The sequence below is a fragment of the Coregonus clupeaformis genome, chromosome 33 (genome assembly GCF_020615455.1).
Source record: "Coregonus clupeaformis isolate EN_2021a chromosome 33, ASM2061545v1, whole genome shotgun sequence".
Classification (NCBI taxonomy): Eukaryota; Metazoa; Chordata; class Actinopteri; order Salmoniformes; family Salmonidae; genus Coregonus; species Coregonus clupeaformis.
The window spans coordinates 19,372,691-19,392,280 of record NC_059224.1 but is presented as its reverse complement, the minus strand read 5'-3'; the positions used below and the strand labels follow the sequence as shown (position 1 = coordinate 19,392,280).

Genomic DNA, 19,590 nt, shown 5'->3' with positions numbered 1-19,590 from the left:
TGGGGCACTGGGGGCGAGGGGGAGGACCGTGGAGTAGATTACAGAGGAGGAGGACCGGGGGGGGGGTGTAGTGTTACTGAGGGGGAGGACCGTGGAGTGTTACTGAGAAACTGAGAAGCCTGCAGTTAGGTAGGAATTTGTGTGTGTGTGTGTGTGTGTACAGTAAGTGTGTGTGTATGTATATCAATGTGTGTGTATGTATATCAGTGTGTGTGTGTGTATGTATATCAGTGTGTGTATATATAATAGAGGGATGGTAGCTGTTACGTTCTGAGAGTCACTCTGTAATCAGCCATCAACCACACTGGGAGTCATCCCCCGCATTCACCCGCTCTGCAACCCTCCTGTTGTCACAGCTACAGTGGCTTGCGAAAGTATTCACCCCCCTTGATTTTTTTTCCTATTTTGTTGCCTTACAACCTGGAATTAAAATGGATTTTTTGGGGGTTTGTATCATTTCATTTACACAACATGTCTACCACTTTGAAGATGCAAATAAGAAATAAGACAAACAAACAGAAAACTTGAGCGTGCATAAATATTCACCCCCCCAGTCAATACTTTGTAGAGCCACCTTTTGCAGCAATTACAGCTTCAAGTCTCTTTGGGTATGTCTCTATAAGCTTGGCAAATCTAGCCACTGGGATTTTTGCCCATTCTTCAAGGCAAAACTGCTCCAGCTCCTTCAAGTTGGATGGGTTCCGCTGGTGTACAGCAATCTTTAAGTCATACCTCAGATTCTCAATTGGATTGAGGTCTGGGCTTTGACTAGGCCATTCCAATACATTTACATCTTATTTAGGTGCTTCATAGCAAAGGGGGTGAATACATATGTACGCACCACTTTTCTGTATATTTTTTAGAGTTTAAATTTTTTTTTTTCATTTCACACTATTTTGTGTATGTCCATTACATGAAATCCAAATAAAAATCCATTTAAATTACAGGTTGTAATGCAAAAAAATTGAAAAAACACCAAGGGGGATGAATACTTTTGCAAGGCACTGTACACAAACACACACACACACAAACACAGACATACAGACACACAGACACACACAGACACACACACACACACACACAGAGATACACACACACAGGCGTGTACCAGGCAAGGAGAGGAGTGGAGCAGAGGCGACCTCAGCGTCGCGTGACTCGTGAACATCACACTGTGGAGTGTTCCATCGCCCCAGACTAGGGGGAATGGGAGGGGTTGGGGGGCTTAGTAAATGACACATTATTCAGACCATCACCATGGCGCCACAGATACTGACTCACAGTGAACAGACGCTAGATAGAGGACTGAGGAGAGAGAGAGAGAGTGAGAATAGAGATCATAGCTAAAGCATGCATGCAAACACACACACATACACACACACACGCACACACACACGCACACACACACGCACACACACTGTGGCAGGCTCAGAGGGGAAGGTAGTAATTTGAGGGTCATTAGAAGAGCCGACCATGGTCTCTTCCCTGCTCCTGCCCAGTAACACTTCCCTGTTCAGCACTGCCCATTTCCTGTTTCATTTTGTTTTTAAACAGCTATAACTAGGAGGAGTGGACTGTATAACCAGCTTTAACTAGGAGGGGTGGACTGTATAACCAGCTATAACTAGGAGGGGTGGACTGTATAACCAGCTTTAACTAGGAGGGGTGGACTGTATAACCAGCTATAACTAGGAGGGGTGGACTGTATAACCAGCTATAACTAGGAGGGGTGGACTGTATAACCAGCTATAACTAGGAGGGGTGGACTGTATAACCAGCTTTAACTAGGAGGGGTGGACTGTATAACCAGCTATAACTAGGAGGGGTGGACTGTATAACCAGCTATAACTAGGAGGGGTGGACTGTATAACCAGCTTTAACTAGGAGGGGTGGACTGTATAACCAGCTTTAACTAGGAGGGGTGGACTGTATAACCAGCTTTAACTAGGAGGGGTGGACTGTATAACCAGCTATAACCACAGAGCACACAGAGGGAACACACACACACACATTTGCGTTCCTTTCTTCCTGCCTCCCCCTCTCCACACACACATGCAGAGCTGAGTGAATAGAGGCTCCACCTGCAGAATCGGGTAAGTTTGGCTTTATACATAGCTTGGGCTTTGTCGAGTAAGGCTTAAACTATGTATTTAGATTGTAGTTAGGTATTGTAGGTAGGTATCGTGGGTTGTTGTAGGTAGTTATTGTATGTAATTATTGTAGGTTAGTGTTGTATTCGGCGGTGCCGGGTGTAGCACGAAGCTAGCTAGCTAGCTAACTCACCACCTGGACTAGCTGGCGAGTAGCTATTAGCAACGGTATAGTTGTTTCACGCCTGAGAGTGCCTGTAATTACGCCAGTTGGCTGCCTACAATAATTACATACAATAATTGCCTACCATTCAGCTGTTTTCTAACCTCATTGTCTGAACCGTTAACGTTAGGCAGCAAGTGGCTACTGTGCTCGAAAATTAGCAAGCTTGTTGCAACCTGGATAGCTACTTGTAAACAATAGCTGGAACGACCGGCGAACAGACGCGAACTGGCTGAGTCAATTCAGTGGCTAGCTTTGCACTTGGCTAGCTAACAGTAGCTGCTAGGGGTAAGTCATAGCCTACACTTGTGTTTTGTTTTTTTACATATTGATAGCCCGAGTCGCTCAAGGAATTCGGGACATGGGTGACTAGTTAACGTTAGTTTGGCTCTCTCTGTGTGTTCGTGCCGTGAAAGGAGGGGTTCTTCTTTGTCTGAAAGCAATGGCTAGCTAGTTTGCTAACTATTCTAGCTAACTAACTGGCTGAATAAGTTGACGACGGACTCGCTCAAGCTGTCGGGACTAACCCACAACGTTAGACACGGACGATCTGCTTGTGTGTTGATACACTGGTGGTTGTTGTGGCTGAGTATTGGCGCTAAACCCTGCTGTTGGAGACCGGCATGCTAGCTGGCTGTGGCGTCTTATGACGAGGTGCCTGGACGTTTTTCACGGAATAATACTGCACCTAGTTAGCTAGCTGAATAAACTAGGTTAGTCTATTCCTAGAAAACATTGAACCGCTGTAGTTTACAACAATTATAGTTTCTGAGGTGGAAGTTGGGAGAGTTATATTTGGGAGTTGTGGTGAGGGAGGCCCCGCTCTCTCCTTTCGCAGATGTTTAGTTCATTTTATTCCGATCTCCTCTGCATTATTGTAGCCATCTGCTGCAGCCTGTCAACTATGCCTCTGCCTATCCCTGTTCTCTCCTCTCCGCACAGGCTACACAAACGCCTCACACCGCGTGGCTGCTGCCTCTCTAACCTGGTGGTCCCTGCACGCGCGACCCACGTGGAGTTCCAGGTCTCAGGCAGCCTCTGGAACTGCCGTTCTGCTGCCAACAAGGCAGACTCCATCCCAGCCTATGCTACCCTCCAGTCCCTCGACTTCTTGGCGCTGACGGAAACATGGATTACCACTGAAAACACTGCTACTCCTGCTGCTCTCTCCTCGTCTGACCATGTGTTCTCGCATACCCCGAGAGCATCTGGTCAGCGGGGTGGTGGCACAGGAATCCTCATCTCTCCCAAGTGGACATTCTCAATTTTTCCCCTGACCCATCTGTCTGTCTCCTCATTTGAATTCCATGCTGTCACAGTCACTAGCCCATTTAAGCTTAATATCCTTGTCATCTATCGCCCTCCAGGTTCCCTTGGAGAGTTCATCAATGAGCTTGACGCCTTGATAAGTTCCTTTCCTGAGGATGGCTCACCCCTCACAGTTCTGGGGGGATTTCAACCTCCCTACGTCTACATTTGACTAATTTCTCTCTGCCTCCTTCTTTCCACTCCTCTCCTCTTTTGACCTCACCCTCTCACCGTCCCCCCTACTCACAAGGCAGGCAATACGCTTGACCTCATCTTTACTAGATGCTGTTCTTCTACTAATCTCACTGCAACTCCCCTCCAAGTCTCCGACCACTACTTTGTATCCTTTTCTCTCTCCCTCTCCTCCAACACTACTCACTCTGCCCCTACACAGATGGTAATGCGCCATCGCAACCTTCGCTCTCTCTCCCCCTACTCTCTCCTCTTCCATCCTATCATCTCTTCCCTCTGCTCAATCCTTCTCCCTCCAATCTCCTGATTCTGCCTCCTCAACCCTCCTCTCCTCCCCTTTCTGCATCCTTTGACTCTCTATGTCCCCTATCCTCCCGGCCGGCTCGGTCCTCCCCTCCAGCTCCGTGGCTTGATGACTCATTGCGAGCTCACAGAACAGAGCTCCGGGCAGCTGAGCGGAAATGGAAGAAAACTAGACTCCCTGCAGACCTGGCATCTTTTCACTCCCTCCTCTCTACATTTTCTTCATCTGTTTCTGCCGCTAAGGCCACTTTCTACCACTCTAAATTCCAAGCATCCGCCTCTAACCCTAGGAAGCTCTTTGCCACATTCTCCTCCCTGCTGAATCCCCCCCCTCCTCCCTCTCTGTGGATGACTTCGTCAACCATTTTGAAAAGAAGGTTGACGACATCCGATCCTCGTTTGTTAAGTCAAATGACACTGCTGGTCCTGCTCACACTGCCCTACCCTATGCTTTGACTTCTTTCTCCCCTCTCTCTCCAGATAAAATCTTGCGACTTGTGACGGCAGGCCGCCCAATAACCTGCCCGCTTGACCCTATCCCCTCCTCTCTTCTCCAGACCATCTCCGGTGACCTTCTCCCTTACCTCACCTCGCTGATCAACTCATCCTTGACCGCTGGCTATGTCCCTTCCGTCTTCAAGAGAGCGAGAGTTGCACCCCTTCTCAAAAAACCAACACTCGATCCCTCTGATGTCAACAACTACAGACCAGTATCCCTTCTTTCTTTTCTCTCCAAAACTATTGAACGTGCTGTCTTTAGCCAACTCTCTTGCTATCTCTCTCAGAATGACCTTCTTGATCCAAACCAGTCAGGTTTCAAGACTGGTCATTCAACTGAGACTGCTCTTCTCTGTGTCACAGAGGCTCTCCGCACTGCTAAAGCTAACTCTCTCTCCTCTGCTCTTGTCGTTCTAGACCTGTCTGCTGCCTTTGATACTGTGAACCATCAGATCCTCCTCTCCACCCTCTCCGAGCTGGGCATCTCCGGCGCGGCTCACTCTTGGATTGCGTCCTACCTGACCGGTCGCTCCTACCAAGTGGCGTGGCGAGAAGCTGTCTCCGCACCACGTGCTCTCACCACTGGTGTCCCCCAGGGCTCAGTTCTAGGCCCTCTCCTATTCTCGCTATACACCAAGTCACTTGGCTCTGTCATATCCTCACATGGCCTCTCCTATCATTGCTACGCTGACGACACACAACTAATCTTCTCCTTTCCCCCTTCTGATAACCAGGTGGCGAATCGCATCTCTGCATGTCTGGCAGACATATCAGTATGGATGACGGATCACCACCTCAAGCTGAACCTCGGCAAGACGGAGCTGCTCTTCCTCCCGGGGAAGGACTGCCCGTTCCATGATCTCGCCATCACGGTTGACAACTCCGTTGTGTCCTCCTCCCAGAGTGCGAAGAGCCTTGGCGTGACCTGGACAACACCCTGTCATTCTCCGCTAACATCAAGGCGGTGACCCGATCCTGTAGGTTCATGCTCTACAACATTCGGAGAGTACGACCCTGCCTTACACAGGAAGCGGCACAGGTCCTAATCCAGGCACTTGTCATCTCCCGTCTGGATTACTGCAACTCGCTGTTGGCTAGGCTCCCTGCCTGTGCCATTAAACCCCTACAACTCATCCAGAATGCCGCAGCCCGTCTGGTGTTCAACCTTCCCAAGTTCTCTCACGTCACCCCGCTCCTCCGCACACTCCACAGGCTTCCAGTTGAAGCTCGCATCTGCTACAAGACCATGGTGCTTGCCTACGGAGCTGTGAGGGGAACGGCACCTCCATACCTTCAGGCTCTGATCAGTCCCTACACCCAAACGAGGGCACTGCGTTCATCCACCTCTGGCCTGCTGGCTCCCCTATCTCTGCGGAAGCATAGTTCCCGCTCAGCCCAGTCAAAACTGTTCGCTGCTCTGGCACCCCAATGGTGGAACAAGCTCCCTCACGACGCCAGGACAGCGGAGTCACTCACCACCTTCCGGAGACATTTGAAACCCCACCTCTTTAAGGAATACCTGGGATAGGATAAAGTAATCCTACACCCCCCCCCACAAAAAAAACAAACATTGTAAAGTGGTTATCCCACTGGCTATAAGGTGAATGCACCTATTTGTAAGTCGCTCTGGATAAGAGCGTCTGCTAAATGACGTAAATGTAAATGTAAATGGAATGCATCAGAATGTTGGTCGATAGCAACCACAACCAAAAATTATGGAACCAAATCATGGAGACAGTAACAATGGCAGAGTAGTGCAGAGACAGAGAGCTGTAGGAGATGTATCTTCTTTCATTAGAGGCTACAGAAGACACACTTCAAGGGCTCTGCTTGAGGTGAGGAGAAGAGCTATGGGGGACAACTTGTTTTTGCTCACTTCACCATTTTACATCCAGACAAATTAGGGGGCTGGCGGTGTGTGTGTTTGAGAGTGGGGAGAGAGAGAGAGAGAGAGAGAGAGAGAGAGACGAGACAGAGACAGAGACAGAGACAGAGACAGAGACAGAGACAGAGACAGAGAGAGAGAGACAGAGAGAGAGAGAGAGAGAGAGAGAGAGAGGGAGAAAGAGCAAGAGACAGACAGAGAGAGAGAGAGAGAGAGAGAGAGAGAGAGAGAGAGAGAGAGAGAGAGAGAGAGAGAGAGAGAGAGCAAATGAGGGCTAGAGAGCATAGAATGTAAAAGAGGGTGAGCATTCCCTTCAGCCAAGAACAGGCTCTTAAAAATGTATACAGAGATATGAACAGAGCAGATCAGAAGAGTGTAATGTGGGTTAGAGTGGAGAGGATGGAGAACATTCCTGGTGGTTAAAATGGTTAAAAATAAATCATTGATTTGAATTCCCCGTTGTCAGTCATTAAAAACAATGGCAACAAGGAAACATGCACCATATACACAGAGAGAGAGAGAGAGAGAGAGAGAGAGAGAGAGAGAGAGAGAGAGAGAGCGAGAGAGAGAGAGCGAGAGAGAGAGAGAGAGAGAGAGAGAGAGAGAAGGAGAGGAGAGAGAGAGAGAGAGAGAGAGAGAGAGAGAGAGAGAGAGAGAGAGAGAGAGAGAGAGAGAGAGGGGCATCAAACAGTCAGCTCTGTAATTGTCAAGCCCTCCCACTACTTTACCTGTCAATATGACCTCATCATCAGTGATGTCACTGTCACTCTTCAGCCATACACCATCACAACAACATAGTGACATTATGGGCCTACTCTGCTTCAGAAACAACAGTCATTAACATGGATGTAAACTGTCAAATGGAAATGTAAAATGCAGCTTGTCCTTGGGGCAGCCAATTAAATGGCTCCATTGATTGGAATGTGAAATAGAAAGTGAACCCAGTGGGATTGTGTTATAGCGGCAGGTTCACTGTTCAGAGAGTGTGACACTATTCAGAGGAGGAGAAGGAGAAAGAAGCCCTGGAGCAATGGGTTCCCATCACCTAGCGCCCCTACCCCCCCTCGCCCCCAAAACACCCACAGTCCCCTCTATTGGGAGTCATTGCCAAAGGGCAGCTGTAATACACCAATTTGGAGCAAAGCTTGTTAATTTACTCCCTCTCTCTCCCTTCTATTAAGTTTGCTTCAAGTCCTCTGGATTGGCACAGTGCCAAGTCTGTAAGGAGTCTCCTTGATCATGCTCACACTCACACAGACAGACACACACACACATTTAGGTTTCTCACTAGCAATCAAACTCTCCGTGTTTCAAGCTAGTGGTTGGTTACACTTACAATCTCCTTTCACTTATACTAGACACCATTTCGTTGGTGGTTCTTTGCTGCTGGTCTTACAGAAGCCATGGCAATATGCTATCAACCTGTCACACTGCTAAATCACCACAGTGTCAGTGCATTTCAATACCTTTCTATAGAATAGACATTTATTGTTAATCCCTGTCTCTATGACTCCACACTGACAGCAGAGCGATGCTCTGAGCACAATAACAAACTTCCAAACCCATCTTCACAGAGAGATAGCCAATGAAGGCCTAATCCAGTCTGGAAACCAACAGGACCCGAACAGCTTCAAGCCAAAGACTTCTAAATAGTTAGTTAAATAGTTAACCAATAGCTACCTGTCCCGGACTATCTGCATTGACCCTTTTTGCACTAACTCATTACATATGCTGCTGCTACTGTTTATATCTATCCTGTTGCCTAGTTACTTTACCCCTACCTACAGTTAAAGTCGGAAGTTTACATACACTTAAGTTGGAGTCATTAAAACTCGTTTTTCAACCACTACACACATTTCTTGTTAACAAACTATAGTTTTGGCAAGTCGGTTTGGACATCTACTTTGTGCATGACACAAGTAATTGTTTACAGACAGATTATTTCACTTATAATTCACTGTATCACAATTCCAGTGGGTCAGAAGTTTACATACACTAAGTTGACTGTGCCTTTAAACAGCTTGGAAAATTCCAGAAAATGATGTCATGGCTTTAGAAGCTTCTGATAGGCTAATTGACATCATTTGAATCAATTGGAGGTGTACCTGTGGATGTATTTCAAGGCCTACCTTCAAACTCAGTGCCTCTTTGCTTGACATCATGGGAAAATCAAAAGAAATCAACAAGACCTCAGAAAACAATTGTAGACCTCCACAAGTCTGGTTCATCCTTGGGAGCAATTTCCAAACGACTGAAGGTACCACGTTCATCTGTGCAAACAACAGTACACAAGTATAAACACCATGGGACCACGCAGCCGTCATACCGCTCAGGAAGGAGACGCGTTCTGTCTCGTAGAGATGAACGTACTTTGGTGCGAAAAGTGCAAATCAATCCCAGAACAACAGCAAAGGACCTTGTGAAGATGCTGGAGGAAACAGGTACAAAAGTATCTTTATCCACAGTAAAACGAGTCCTATATCGACATAACCTGAAAGGCCGCTCAGCAAGGAAGGAGCCACTGCTCCAAAACCGCCATGAAAAAGCAAGACTATGGTTTGCAACTGCACATGGGGACAAAGATCGTACTTTTTGGAGAAATGTCCTCTGGTCTGATGAAACAAAAATAGAACAGTTTGGCAATAATGACCATTGTTATGTTTGGAGGAAAAAGGGGTACGCTTGCAAGCCGAAGAACACCATCCCAACCGTGAAGCACAGGGGTGGCAGCATCATGCTGTGGGGGTGCTTTGCTGCAGGAGGGACTGGTGCACTTCACAAAATAGATGGCATCATGAGGATGGAAGATTATGTGGATATATTGAAACAACATCTCAAGACATCGGTCAGGAAGTTAAAGCTTGGTCACAAATGGGTCTTCCAAATGTACAATGACCCCAAGCATACATCCAAAGTTGTGGCAAAATGGCTTAAGGACAACAAAGTCAAGGTATTGACCTCAATCCTATAGAAAATGTGTGGGCAGAACTGAAAAAGCGTGTGGGAGCAAGGAGGCCTACAAACCTGATTCAGTTACACCAGCTCTGTCAGGAGGAATGGGCCAAAATTCACCCAACTTATTGTGGGAAGCTTGTGGAAGGCTACCTGAAACTTTTGACCCAAGTTAAACAATTTAAAGTTAATGCTACCAAATACTAACTGAGTGTATGTAAACTTCTGACCCACTGGGAATGTGATGAAACAAATAAAAGCTGAAATAAATCATTCTCTCTACTTTTATTCTGACATTTCACATTCTTAAAATAAAGCGTTGACCCTAACTGACCTAAGACAAGGAATTTTTACTAGGATTAAATGTCAGGAATTGTGAAAAACTGAGTTTAAATGTATTTGGCTAAGGTGTATGTAAACTTCCGACTTCAACTGTATACAGTATGTACATATCTACCTCAGTTACCTTGTGCCCCTGCACATCGACTCAGTACTGTTACCCCGTATATATAGCCAAGTTACCGTTACTCATTGTGTATTTATTCCTTGTGTTAATATTTTAATATTATTTATATATTTTTTCTCTCTGCATTGTTGGGAAGGTCCCGTAAGTAAGCATTTCACTGTTATTCTACACCCATCGTTTACGAAACGTGACAAATAAAATTTGATTTAATGGCTTTGTTTGCCCCCTTCATTCTTTCTCTCCCTCCCTCTATCCCACTCTACCTCCCCAGCGTCCTCCTCCTCCTCCGTCTTGATAAGAACACTAATCATTGTTGGGCTGGTGAATCAACACATTCAGCATGCAGAGGGATGGCAAGCACATTAAAATGATAATCACCATCTATCTCTATCTCTGGAGGTGGGGTGGGCTTCGGTCAAGGACAGACAGGGGAGGGGAGTGTTGGGGGTGCTAGTGGCAGACAGGGACAAATCTAACGCATTGTTAAACAGAGACAAAAGGCAGACAATTGCTACCTGGGGCCTGGGGAAGTCTAATATACTGTAATAACAGTCTAACATACTGTAATAACAGTCTAATATACGTAATAACACAGTAATAAATTACTTTGAACGAATTAAAGAATTAATGATAGTTTCATTTTCCTTAAAATAATGATTCTCTACACACACAAACTAATCCTTGAAAGGGGAGACTGGGTGAGTGTGTGTGAGGTGTCTTAAAGATAATGGACATATGTGTCTGTGCATGTCTGTGTGAGAACTGGAACCCATATGAAAACTTGAACATTGGGAGGATTTCCTTATGTACATCTGTGTGTATCTGTGAGTCTTCATGCACGTGTTTATTAAGCAACAGTGTGAGTGTGTGTGTGTGTGTGTGTGTGTGTGTGTATTTATATCCCTGCCTTGTCAGTGACATAAATGAGCCTGATAACTGAGCCTGAGACTTGGGCTCTGCTCAGCAGCTGTTAAGGGGGGCTGGACTCTGAGCTAAGCTGAGCTGCCTGTTGCATCAGGTTTAAGTAACACAGAGGCCCAAAGTTCACTGGAGCAGTGCCAGGAACACACACTCCTTAACCACACACGGACGTGCTAACACGCACAGAGGCACACACAGACAACTTAACCACACACAAAGGCATATGCACACACAACCAAAGGCGTACACAAACACAAACACTTAACTGCGCTACAGGTATGTTTACAGGTCCTATTTTGGTCTCTCTCTCTCTCTCTCTCTCTCTCTCTCTCTCTCTCTCTCTCTCTCTCTCTCTCTCTCCTCTCTCTCTCTCTCTCTCTCTCTCTCTCTCTCTCTCTCTCTCTCTCTCTCTCTGCCATACCACAGCTATTCTTAGCACACATTTCAACAGCAGCTCCACACTAGAACTTTCCCTCCAGACAGGAGTCAAGCTGTTACATTCCCTGTGGAGCAACCAGAGAGTCTACCATGGAATCGTTAACCTAGGAGGACCAGTCTGACTTTACACATTTCACTCACTCTTGATTGCGCTAAATTGAAGATTGATAATAAGGCTACACATGGAAGTCCACTAAATGTGATTGATTATGATTGTGATTGATTGATTATCTACATAATGCAGCTATGTTTTGTGGAACCCTATAGGCCTGGGCATGTGTCAAGAGCAGGTCATAAGACATGACCCAGAGCGTCCTGGGTGAGATCAGTCAGTGAGAGGAGAGAAACCCACAGGGATTACTAGGATTTGCTGAGCAAATCTACTCAACAAAGCCAGCTTTCCCACCTCACATGTATGAAACCTAAGCTGACAAACTAACCACCCTGTCCTGAAACCCAAGAGTTTCTGAGAGTGAAATCACAAACTGAAAGCAGGTCTGTGAAAACACCATGGTTGCTATAGGGCCTTGTGAACACCTGCCACTAAAGCTCTTCTCTACTTTCATTGTCAGTAGCCATGCCATGTTGATGCCTTAAAGCTGGTGGCGTTGGTTATCTTATATTGAACTGCATTGGCCTGAAATAGCTCTCCTGCTAACGGGCCTGTGGGATTTCGTGGAGCTATAGGGAGCTGCAGGGAGTGCATGCTGGTTATAGCAAGCCAAGAGCTCTCTGCCATAAATTGTGGCTGTTAGTGGCTGCGGTTTCTGTGGGCTACTATAGGCTATTCTAAAACGAACAGGTCAGATTAACACAGATCCCCCTTAAAGACTAATCGACACAGTTGGAGTCTGTGATCAAAACGTATAATGACAGAACTATAAAAGGCATAGCCATGGGGATGTTGTAACGACATATATGTTCCGGCGTCCTGCCTGTTCCATATTTTTTATCGGGCACTGAAACATGAGCACCCCACCCGCCTGACCATCCATGCCCCAAATTCCTTGAGCTTCAGCCCCGCGGGGTGGCAATGAACGCAGCCTGTCTGGTCCCTCCCCTGTGGCGCATGTTCCAGCAGCCCACCCGCCGCCGGAGCACAGATAACTCATCCCCGCCTGATAATTGATGGCCTTTTCGGCCAACGAGACAAGTCCGCTGGGCCAGGGCCCCGACGCAGTGACATCCGATCCGTGACCTATGCTCTTTAGCCCCACACACCCCCTTACTCTCTCCCCAAGGCCCGGGGCCCATATGTCCCATGCCTCGTTCCTGGCCAGCATTCCCTTTGAAGGTAGTCTTACCCCCGGCTGTTCACCCGACCTCGCGGCATCCCAAGTCCTTATGTAATTGCCCAACGGCATTATCAACAACACCGGCAGTACAGTAGCCTACCTGACCTAAGAGATATGCTAATTCCTAAGGCCTACATAACAAATATATAACTTTACACGGGGACTGTCCCGACAAGCCTACATTCACTTGTCTTGTCGAGGCAATAGAGCGCATAAATAGTTAATTCTGATCTGACAGTTGAACCACTTTTGGCGACCAGCAATGTTTGTTCTTTACTCTGAAATTGGGATTAATTGTAGGACTGTACATTCTATGATTTATGTAATTGTATCAATATTTGGGCATAGTAAACGGATTGAGTCACTCTAAATAGGTTACAGAGTAGGCCTACAGACTGACTGGCTGCTACAAAATTGCCAATTTGTTTGTTTTGATTTCCCTCCATGTGACAGTATAGGTAGGCTACACACGAAGTTGAGTCACGCGTAATTCCAAAAGAGGGAGAGAATGTGTGTATGTGTGTGTGTTTATAAATAAAGGGAACATCCAAAAGCACAAACTCTCAAGCCCCATGTGTTTCTTGTTATTGTTGTTGTTTTGATGACGGGGTGGGAGAATGAATGAGTGTGGAGGAGACGAGGATAGCGTTTGTCGCTTACCTTCCACCCAGCTGAACTGTTACTGTCGCCTTTGTCTTTGAAGTACGGCACACATCTCACCATCCAGTCATAAATCTGAGACAGAGTCAATCTCTTGTCCGGCGTGCTCTCTATGGCTTTGGTTATCAGGTCAGCATATGATAGATTCCCCCACGCGTTCCTGCGCGACGAGGACTTCCGTGGAGTCTGAGTCCCCGGGCCGCTGGAGCCGAGTGCGCCCGAAGTGGTCGTGGGGGATTGGGAGGAGAGCGGGGAGCCTCCGTTCTCCTGTCCGGACAGTAGTCCTTCGGCCGTAGGGCTGTTGCTGTTCTGGTGGTCTGCTCCCACGCTGGAGCTGGTGCCATTGACGTTGATGGCCATGGAAGTGGCATGTTGTTCCTCTTCGTCATCCTCTTCCTCGGGTATAATGTCAGTGTCGTTGCTTTCTGGTTTCCCTGCATTGGACTCGGGTCGGGGCAACGGCCAGGTGCACGATCTTGGCCGTTTTTGTGGCTCGAAGTCTGGGTCTATTGCCACGTCCAACTCATGGAGAGGGCTGGGGGCTGGGACCTCGGCCATCTCTCCTTCAATTACTCGCTCTTCCCCGTTGCCCGCTGATAAAGTCAGTAGATTAGAAGTGGAGAGCTATCAAAGTCGCATTCCATGAATGCACGCCCCCGTCCTTTGTTGCTATTCCAGACCAGCAGTCCCCAAGGGTCACTATCAACTCCGTGCGAATTGAGAAATTAAATCCTCCGCACTACAAAAAGAGCACCGATATGCTGTTCAGGGTGGATTTAAAACGTAGAATGTCGTGGACTATTATAAATGTCTTAGCACCATAACTGGTAAACGATGGCTATTCTCCCTGGCTCAAAAAGCAAGCCACAGCTACTTCACATTTGACAATCGCAACAGTTCAAAACGGGTTGCTGCATATTCATAGTATTTACCCTCGCCTGGAGCAATGGTAATAATAACAGTATAGTGCGTACAGTTCGGTTCACGAGTAATCTACAAACAGTGTACCACGGGTTCGTTCATCAATGAGCGGATTACGCGTTCATTCCTTGCGCGTTCAAGATCAAATCCCGCACTGATTCAAGATAACTGAATACACCTATTGCCACGGTGAAAGTGTCCAAACTTCATCACACTGAAGCTGTGGCCAGGACACAGTGCAGCCCCCCTCTGTGATCAGGGCTGCCACGGATAAACGCGTGCAGTCACTGCGCGCTATGATGAACTAGATGGCTGCAATACCAGCGATTAATTCCCGCATAGTCCTATTCCTCTTGTCATTGCTGCCATTTTAACAAACTCCCTTTCACTTCCAAGCCTTTTTACTACTAAACTGTATACAGGAAAGCTGCGTTTGTTGTCAGTGTCGATAGAAAAACCAAAAGGAAAGGAATAACCGAAATTGATATCTCAATCTATTCAACGTCGCCCCTACTGACGACGCAGCTCAATTGGTATGGAAAACGGAACGCCACCTCACTCTCAGTTACAGTAGCCTATCTCTCCAGCAGCACACATAAACACTAACCTATCTGCTTAGCACATTCTGTCTTGAGACAGCCCTCAACAAGCTCAAAGTTATACAGCAACAGCAGCAATAGGCTAGTAACGTTGCCACCCCCACTTAAAAGGCCAGCCCCCTGGATCCAATAGACGGGATCGCCTTTTAAAGAGACACCACTCCAAAGTAGCCTACAGCATGTGCGCACTAAACTTTGCAGTGGAGGCTGCTGAGGGGAGGACGGCTCATAATAACGGTTGGAACGGAGCAAATGGAATGGCATCAAACACATGGAAACCATGTGTCTGATGTATTTGATACCATTCCACTGCTCCAGCCATTACCACGAGCACATTCTCCCCAATTAAGGTGCCACAAACTTCCAGTTGGGGCGCACAGGCATGTCTAGGCAAGCAGTGTGTGGAAGGGACACATGTTGAGGGATACAGAAATAGACAGACAGATCATCAAAATATTATTGTACACTGATAAGAACACAAAGAAAATTCAAAGTTGGACAGAGGACATTTATATTTAATTCCAAATAATTGTATTGCACCTTCTGGAAATATTTGCAATTCATAGGCTAATTACACAGGCTACATTATGACAATAATTGATACATATTGTTGACATGTATTATTGTTGCCACTTCCTCTGTGGCACACTGTTACAAAGTAACAACTGACATACACATGTGTAACAACATAGGCAAATGCCAGCAGGTGTTTATTTTCCTATTATACTTCATTCATGACATGCATTCTATCAAATATGCCAATAATAAAAGTATTTAAATCAAGTTGAGGCATTTTATTTTAATGTCAGTCTCTTTAAAAGTTTCGATCACATGTCCCTTTAATCCGTGAGCATGGGTGTCAATCAATCTCGACAGCGCGCGCAGAACACGCCCCCTTCAAAACAGCTCGACCGCTTCAAACATATGACGTCATCCCATTTATAATCAAGAGATAAGGGAAGAAATCCTATGCTGTTCTCCGTCCTGTAAAGTGATGCTTCGGAGTGATTTCCCTCCCTCACCACCTCCTCCTCGTCTGTACGAAAACATCAGCAGTAGCCAGCCTACATACGTCTTTGTTCCAGAGAAGATGTTGTGTAAGGTGCGAGTCCACCTTGCAGGGACACGCGATTTCGATTTCTGTAATCTGTGCAGAAATGCGCGTGTTCCACCTGTGCGAACTGCGAGGTATTCATCAATTACTTATTGGAACGGTTGGTATTGATTATGACTGGATAATAACAATCCGATATAGTAGTTTAGAGAAAACACGCACACATCCTGCAAGGCTTTGCTTGTGTAGTTATGGCTTTGAATTTTACATTGAAAACATCCACACTATTTAATTTATTATGATAACAAAGGAAATAGATACACATGCATACAAAACGAACACAAGAACGCGCGCACACACACAAACACACACACAGCTCCTCTTTGTTCCTCCTGTCCAGCTATATAAAGAGGAATGGCTGATACAGCAGTTTGGTGCCTGTGAATAGCTGCTGCAGTGGAGGGTTAACTGCGGGAGGGGAACTATGGGGATATGGGGGGGGTAGGCATCAGAGAGAGGAAAGGGACACTGGAGGTGGAGGTGGATGAATGAATGCTTCTGTAGGCTGTTGTAAGAGGACAGTGTAAAAGAGAGAGAGGAGAGAGAGAGAGAGAGAGGAGAGAGAGAGCGAGAACAGGTGGAGATAGATCAGTGACAGGTAGCCTTGCTGCTTGAACTGAAAACAGTGTAGTCCTCCAGGGGTGTATTCATAATGATATAATAATAATAATAATAATAATATGCCATTTAGCAGACGCTTTTATCCAAAGCGACCACATCACAGTATTGTCAGATGTGATGCCTTTCAATGTGAGGCTGTCATTTCAGGCCAAGAACATGTATAGCTCATTGAAGTGCGTAGTTCCACTCTCTCCTGTCACTTTTATCTATCCCCTCACCTGATGAGAACTCTGACGTCACTCACCACATCACAGAAACCACCTCAACAAAGACTTCCATTCAGTGTCCCTAAAAGAGCGAACACATCAACAGGATAGTCTGTCTGCACGGTACGGAACCATTCGTTCGCTTGCTCTCGGTGCGGTGTGTTATAGGGGTCATAGGTCTACAACAGAGGCCTACCATAGAGAATGATAGAGATAACATCATTGTATCGGTCGCATTATGGCATATGTGTGTACAATCTCCATTTTGAAGTAGTCAATTTCCTTCTACTACTTCTATGAGTTGGCAAACAAACTGAAAAGATGCATACTACCACCTAGTGTTTGCTCACGGGTATAATTCATTGGCTGTTCCCTCCCGATGACCCGGATGGAATCATATGATCCTTCCTTAACCCATAGGAAGTCCCACCCAGTTAACTACTTTAAAATGGTGGAAGCCCTCAATGGCAATGTCCATGCAAAAGCAGTTTTTATCCATCTAGAATCCTCTCTCTCTATGGGTCCTACGCACTACAAACAGCTATATTAGTGACTCTCTCTCCACCCCCACCCAGAACACACTGTTCTTAACACTTCATTACCCCTCAAAGGCCGATGATGACCTGAAATATAGTTTGTATCATGTTTGTGTCATTACCTTCCTTGTGACCCTAATTACATTATTGAACCAGTAGGCTTTCATTAGAGAGGGGCCGGGCCACAAAACCATCCAGTAACTACTCCTAATCTGACCCTCAAAGCTTCCAAACTGTCCCCTTCCTCACATCTTGATCACTTCACTCTCTAACCCCCCACCCCCCGAATCCCTCTCTCAATCTTTACCTCCACCCCCCGAACCCCTCTCTCAATCCTTACCTCCACCCCTCGAACCCCTCTCTCAGTCCTTACCTCCACCCCTCGAACCCCTCTCTCAGTCCTTACCTCCACCCCTCGAACCCCTCTCTCAAATCTTACCTCCACCCCCGAAACCTTCTCTCAACCCTTACCTCCACCCCCCAAACCCCTCTCTGAATCCTTACCTCCACCCCTCGAACCCCTCTCTCAATTCTTATCTCCACCCCTCAAACTCCTCTCTGAATCCTTACCTCCACCCCCCGAACCCCTCTCTCAAGCCTTACCTCCACCCCCCGAACCCTCTCTGAATCCTTACCTCCACCCCCCAAACTCCTCTATCAAACCTTACCTCCACCCCCCGAACCCCTCTCTCAAGCCTTACCTCCACCCCCCGAACCCTCTCTGAATCCTTACCTCCACCCCCCAAACTCCTCTATCAAACCTTACCTCCACCCCCGAACTCCTCTCTCAAGCCTTACCTCCACCCCCCGAACTCCTCTCTGAATCCTTACCTCCACCCCCCAAACTTCTCTCTCAAGCCTTACCTCCACCCCCCGAACCCTCTCTGAATCCTTACCTCCACCCCCCAAACTCCTCTATCAAACCTTACCTCCACCCCCCAAACTCCTCTCTCCATCCTTACCTCCACCCCCCAAACTCCTCTCTCAAGCCTTACCTCCACCCCCCACACTCCTCTATCAAACCTTACCTCCACCCCCCAAACTCCTCTCTCCATCCTTACCTCCACCCCCCAAACTCCTCTATCAAACCTTACCTCCACCCCCCAAACTCCTCTCTCAAGCCTTACCTCCACCCCCCAAACTCCTCTCTCAACCCTTACCTCCACCCCCCAAACCCCTCTCTGAATCCTTACCTCCACCCCTCGAACCCCTCTCTCAATTCTTATCTCCACCCCTCAAACTCCTCTCTGAATCCTTACCTCCACCCCCCAAACTCCTCTCTCCATCCTTACCTCCACCCCCCAAACTCCTCTATCAAACCTTACCTCCACCCCCCAAACTCCTCTCTCAAGCCTTACCTCCACCCCCCAAACTCCTCTCTCAACCCTTACCTCCACCCCCAAACCCCTCTCTGAATCCTTACCTCCACCCCTCGAACCCCTCTCTCAATTCTTATCTCCACCCCTCAAACTCCTCTCTGAATCCTTACCTCCACCCCCCAAACCCCTCTCTCCAGCCTTACCTCCACCCCCCGAACCCTCTCTGAATCCTTACCTCCACCCCCCAAACTCCTCTCTCCAGCCTTACCTCCACCCCCCGAACCCCTCTCTCCAGCCTTACCTCCACCCCTATGTGCCATCCACCCCTTTATCATGTCCCCTACTACAACCAGTCAGTGGTTAGTGTAATGTTGTGTAATGTCCAGGGTCCCTGCTCAGAGGACCAGAGGACTGTAGCCACCCCTCTGTGCCAGTGTGAATGATCCGATTAAGACGTACACAAAGGAGGGTGGCCATCTCTGTTTGTGTCTGATGTTTTCCCAAACAGCGTAATGCTCTGATTCAATTAAAGCCCTCTGAATAGACCGTGATTGATTTTCCCTTAATTGAGAGTTATGGTGGAATCATAGACTTAGATAGACATCGCATCTGCCCCATTATGGCAGCTGAGAGCATGGGCAGCTCCATTGAGGCCATCTCCATTCTACTACTTCTATGAGTTGGCAAATAAACTGAAAGGGTGCACACTGCTACCTAGAGTGTGTTGTTTGAACAGGTATAAAGCCATAGTTGGCAACTTACTGCCACCTGTAGTTATGGAATGTTTCCTCACGAGTATAATTCATTGGCTGATCCCTCCTGGTGACCTGGATGGAATTATGTGATCCTTCCCTAATCCATAGGAAGCTCTACCCAGTTGACTACTTCAAAACGGTGAAAGTCCTCAATGGCGCTGCCCATGCTAAAACAGGCTTTTGGACACTAGAGCTCTATATCTATCTCTATGGGTGGAATAGACTGGAACATACAGCTAACAAACTGACACACACACACACACACACATGTCCAGTGGCCTTTTGATATGT

At 47.1% G+C, this 19,590-nt stretch overlaps 1 protein-coding gene across 1 annotated transcript in view; it reads right to left on the bottom strand.

The window, feature by feature from the left end:
* Positions 1 to 14,800, bottom strand: part of foxo3b (forkhead box O3b) — a 62,616-nt gene extending 47,816 nt beyond the window's left edge. The window contains exon 1 of the mRNA XM_041860304.2: positions 13,229 to 14,800. Coding sequence (XP_041716238.2) covers positions 13,229 to 13,786 — 558 coding nt within the window. The 5' untranslated portion in view covers positions 13,787 to 14,800. The remainder of the gene's footprint in view (positions 1 to 13,228) is intronic.
* Positions 14,801 to 19,590: the final 4,790 nt, after the last annotated feature.